Raw genomic sequence first — 5013 nt, forward strand, 5'->3', positions numbered from 1 at the left:
CAGCTTGGTCGTTACAACTCTTTAATCTATTTGATTCCCCACTTGCATCACAGATAAGGTTCCCTGCATCATGCTTCTTAATGCTCTCACCTAAAAAATCAGGTCACCATCTCAACCCTAATCAAATAATCAAAATTTCTTCCAACTCTTTTTGAGTTGTTTTTCCTTTTTTTTTAATTATTAATTTATGTTTATTTATTTATTTTTCCACCGCATCCGGTTTTTTCTCTCTGTCACTGACAATATATTTTTATATATATTCTTTTCCGTTATTATAAATAAAAATGAAAACAAAAACAAAGAATCTATGATTATGTCAAGTGCTAAGGTTGTCATCAATTTTATTCCAGCTTGTCCTGAGCTAGATTTCTGAGCGTGTTTTTCAATTTTTTGTTTTACGTATATGTATTAAAATTTTCCTTCACAGTCAGAGATTCAGGGTGTGGCTCCAGATTTGTATTCTTCTCTGTAATCTTGGCTCTTCCTGCTTCATCTTCTGGACCTAGCTGTAACTGTATTCAAAGGTGCCATTTCTATGTGTTCTCACTCCTTTCTTCTATTCCCTTCTATTTCTGTGTCTTTGACTTGTTTGAGTTTGTACCTTTGTGCTTGAATAATCCCTTCCCTTGATTGTGCCATAGATCTTATCTTCATAGGAAAATTAATCTCCTAAAACAATACTGTTAGATGCCACAATGATGAATTACAGAAAACTTTCTTTGTTTTTCTGTGCTTTATCTATCTTTTATCCCTATCTGTGTTTCTCTGCCGATTTTGTTCCAGTAGATAACTACCTTATAGATTGTGGAGCAAGTTCTGGTACTGTAGTAGGTAACCGCAATTTCTCTGCGGATAGTGCTTCTAAGAAGCTATTATCCACTCAGCAAGATGTTCTTGCAAGTACTTCCTTGAAATCAATCACTTCCACTGGTGATTCCACTCTCTATCAAACTGCTAGGGTCTTCACTGGTTCCTCAAAGTACACTTTCTCAATCAAACAAAAAGGCAGACATTGGATCCGTCTTTATTTCTTTCCATTTACCTATCAGAAGTATGATATGAGTGCAGCGAAATTCTCGGTTGCCACGCAGAACAATGTCCTTGTTAGTGATTTTGGTGTGCAGAAAGATCCTGTGATGAAGGAATACTCTGTGAATGTGAGCTCTAATTCCCTTGTTATAGACTTTACCCCTTCGAGTGGTTCGATTGCCTTTGTGAATGCAATCGAAGTTGTTTCGGTCCCTGATGACCTCATTGATGATGTTGGTTTCAGCCTGACTAATGGATTATCAAGCTACTCTGGCTTGGCAGTACAGGCGCTGGAGACAGTCTGGAGGGTTAACATGGGGGGTCCAACTGTCTCCTCTGGTAATGACACTCTTCAGCGAACCTGGGATCCGGATCTTAGCTTCCTAAAAGAAAAAAACCTTGCTGCTAATTTCTCAAATATTGGAGGTGTTCAATATGTGAACGGCTCGGCTACTGAAAATGATGCTCCGGCTAGTGTTTATGGTACTGGACAACAGATGAACTCACAAAGTGATCCACGTGTTAATTTCAATGTGACATGGGAGTTTAAGGTGGATTCTGGATTTCAGTACCTTGTTAGACTTCACTTCTGTGATTTAGTGAGTAAAGGTCTCAATGAACTCTACTTCAATGTTTATGTTGATTCCTTGTTTGCTGCCAAGGATCTTGATCTTGCTTCAATAAATCAAAATGTCTTGGGTGTTCCATATTATAGGGATGTTGTTACACCCTTGACATCTAGCAACTTGCTTCGAGTAAGTATGGGACCTTCTAATGTAAATAAGGACTACCCTAATGCCATTCTGAATGGTTTGGAGATCATGAAAATGAACAATTCTGTGGGAAGTCTTAGTACAGGGACAGCTGCTGTTGCTACTACTTCTGGTTCAAATTCAAAGAATGTTGGTGTAATTGTGGGTGCAGTTCTTGGGGCAGTATGTGCAGTGGTCTTGGCTGGACTTTTGTGTTTACTATGCAGGAAAAGAAGGCGGTTGGCGCGGCGGAGACAGTCGAAGACATGGATTCCTTTCTCCATCAATGGCACAACTTCTCACACCATGGGAAGTAAATATTCTAATGGTACTACAATTAGTGCTGCTTCAAACTTCGAGTACCGTGTTCCTCTTGCTGCAGTTCAGGAAGCTACAAACAATTTTGATGAGAGTTGGGTTATTGGGATTGGTGGCTTTGGGAAAGTATACAAGGGGGAATTGAGTGATGGCACTAAAGTGGCAGTTAAGAGAGGAAATCCTCGGTCACAGCAGGGTATTGCCGAGTTCCGAACTGAAATCGAAATGCTGTCTCAGTTCCGTCACCGGCATCTGGTATCTTTGATCGGCTATTGTGATGAAAGGAATGAAATGATACTGATATATGAGTATATGGAGAAAGGAACACTCAAGGGTCATCTATATGGTTCGGGGTTCCCAACCTTAAGTTGGAAGGAGAGGCTTGAGATATGCATTGGAGCTGCTAGAGGGCTTCATTATCTGCACACCGGCTATGCTAAAGCAGTTATTCACCGCGATGTGAAATCTGCAAATATCCTCCTTGATGAGAACCTGATGGCTAAAGTTGCTGATTTTGGATTATCCAAGACTGGGCCAGAACTTGATCAGACACATGTGAGCACAGCTGTTAAAGGAAGCTTTGGCTACCTTGATCCTGAATACTTCAGGAGGCAGCAGCTAACAGAAAAGTCTGATGTGTATTCATTCGGCGTGGTTCTGTTTGAAGTTCTTTGTGCAAGACCTGTCATAGATCCGTCCCTTCCCAGGGAGATGGTAAACTTGGCAGAATGGGCAATGAAGTGGCAGAAGAAGGGGCAATTGGAGGAGATCATAGATCCTGCACTTGCAAGCAACATAAGACCGGAATCTCTCAGGAAGTTTGGAGAAACCGCGGAGAAATGCTTGGCAGACTTCGGTGTAGACAGGCCTTCTATGGGAGATGTATTGTGGAATTTGGAGTATGCCCTGCAGCTTCAAGAGTCTGCTACTCAAGGGAATGATCCTCAAGAAAACAGTACTAATATGATCAGTCTCTCTCCACAGGTCAACAACTTCAACAACGATGCAAGCGCCTCTGCCATTAAATTTGAAGGCACAAATGTGGATGATCTGTCTGGTGTTTCAATGAGTAGGGTGTTCTCTCAGTTGGTGAAGTCAGAGGGGAGATGAAGATGATTTTCAACATTAGTGGATATTCAACTGTTTTATTACAACGCTGTTGTTTTATTATTTTTGTTCTTGTTTGTATTATATTTTGATTTTTATTATGATCACTTGATCTCTCTGCCCTGACACACTATATTAAGATACTTTTATAGATTTGTAAAGAAAGACTTAGTTAATCAGACGTCTTTACTTAATTGGTGGCCAGAACACCAAATGGATCCATTCGTTCAATATTGAAATTTGTATAAGTTAATCATTTTAGTATATGTTAATTAGAATAGAGTTTAGTCTGTTAGCTATTTAATGAGTGATTATAATTAATTGTAGTAGAAGTATATAAAGAGTACATACCACTTAACAAATATTTTTTTTTTTTGAGAAAATAAACTCTTCTTATATACTTTGACGAGTGTTAGGGACCATCGGTTTTTATGATTTGTAGTAATCAATTAGTTATCATTAGTATTTTTAATGGTGTGAAGTTATATCTAATGGTGTGTGATTGATTACTTATTCTTTTTTTGTTGGTTAAGTGCTGGCTAGATTTTAATAAAAATATTGGCTCTCTAGATTTTTTTATATACTTTTTAAATGATTTGATATGTTTGACTAAATTATTATTTAATCATTTTTAACTATCTTCTTAGGTGAAACTGAATTAATAGGTTGACAAAATTGATTTAGAATTTTAATACATTATTTTGGCATGCGAATATTATGGTTATTCAGCATTATTGTGTTCTGTTCTTTTTTCTCCCCCATCTCCCTTCTACTCAGTGGCTCATGTTAGTGTTGGTATCCTTTTGTTCCTTTTAGTTTGGCATAAGACTACAGTGGTTAATTTACTTCTCAGTAGATTTAGATTAGATGTAATCCATCATTTGAAAAATAAGAAAACGAAATGGTGATGTTTCTATTTTCTAGTGATCCATGATTAGAACCATGTGATAGGAAAATGGTATTTCTGTTGGCCACACTATGTTGCCATCTTCTCTTTTGTATTATCTTTTGTGCGTAATGTTCAATAGCTAGTGAACATCCCTGTCATTACAAATTTAAAATTATTCAATTTAGAAATTAGTAGTAGAATAGAATTCCATAGCTTTTATAACTATTGTGAGTTTCATTTAGTCATAGTTGCACTTAGGCCTAGTGAACACCCACCACCACCTCTATCTTCTCCCCTAGTCCCCTTACCTACTACTAATGCACTAGCTAGTTGAAGAGAAACATAATATAATAGCAGAAAGTTTTTAAATCTATCCCGAACACGGGCATTCAAATAATAATAATAGTTGATTTTAATTAATATATATTATATAATTTTTTATTATTGAATTCAACGGTTAAAATTATTAAAACACTAATATATTTGATATACTTAAAATTCTTTTTATAATAGCACTGTTTCATCTTCGAATATATATAGATAGGTCTTTGGTGACCAAAATTATTTTGATTGATCAATAAACACATGACATGTAGAAAATTGAGTGGAAGTTGTTAATTAAAGTGATAGACCTTTATTGTTGATGATCAGCGCAGGACAAAAGAGTAAATAAACTGACCGAAACAATATGTATATCATGTGAGCCTTTTTTTAAGGAAAAAAATTTGTTGGTATTTTTTGAGTGGATAATTTTAAAATTTTAATGGTTGGGCTTTAGTGTGAAAATTTATTATAATGTTGGATCAATAAAAGGTTATGAACTATTAATAATGAGAATAATATAAAAAAATAAGAACTAAATTATGTAATATTTATGTGAGCTTTTACTATTAATATATTTATGACATGAATTATATG

The 5013-nt window shown here is 36.1% G+C and overlaps 1 protein-coding gene across 1 annotated transcript; it reads left to right on the forward strand.

Annotated features, from left to right (window-relative positions):
* Nucleotides 1-83: 83 nt before the first annotated feature.
* Nucleotides 84-3493, forward strand: LOC107461635 (receptor-like protein kinase HERK 1). Its single transcript, XM_021129154.2, has 2 exons — nt 84-102; nt 428-3493. The coding sequence occupies exon 2, from the start codon at nt 696-698 to the stop codon at nt 3207-3209; it is 2514 nt and encodes an 837-aa protein (XP_020984813.1). The 5' UTR covers nt 84-102; nt 428-695; the 3' UTR covers nt 3210-3493.
* Nucleotides 3494-5013: the final 1520 nt, after the last annotated feature.

The sequence above is a fragment of the Arachis duranensis genome, chromosome 8 (genome assembly GCF_000817695.3).
Source record: "Arachis duranensis cultivar V14167 chromosome 8, aradu.V14167.gnm2.J7QH, whole genome shotgun sequence".
Taxonomy (NCBI): domain Eukaryota; kingdom Viridiplantae; phylum Streptophyta; class Magnoliopsida; order Fabales; family Fabaceae; genus Arachis; species Arachis duranensis.

Bases quoted from the DNA above. Each gene is read 5' to 3' on its own strand.
- LOC107461635 (XM_021129154.2), top strand. From the start codon at position 696: ATGATGAATTACAGAAAACTTTCTTTGTTTTTCTGTGCTTTATCTATC.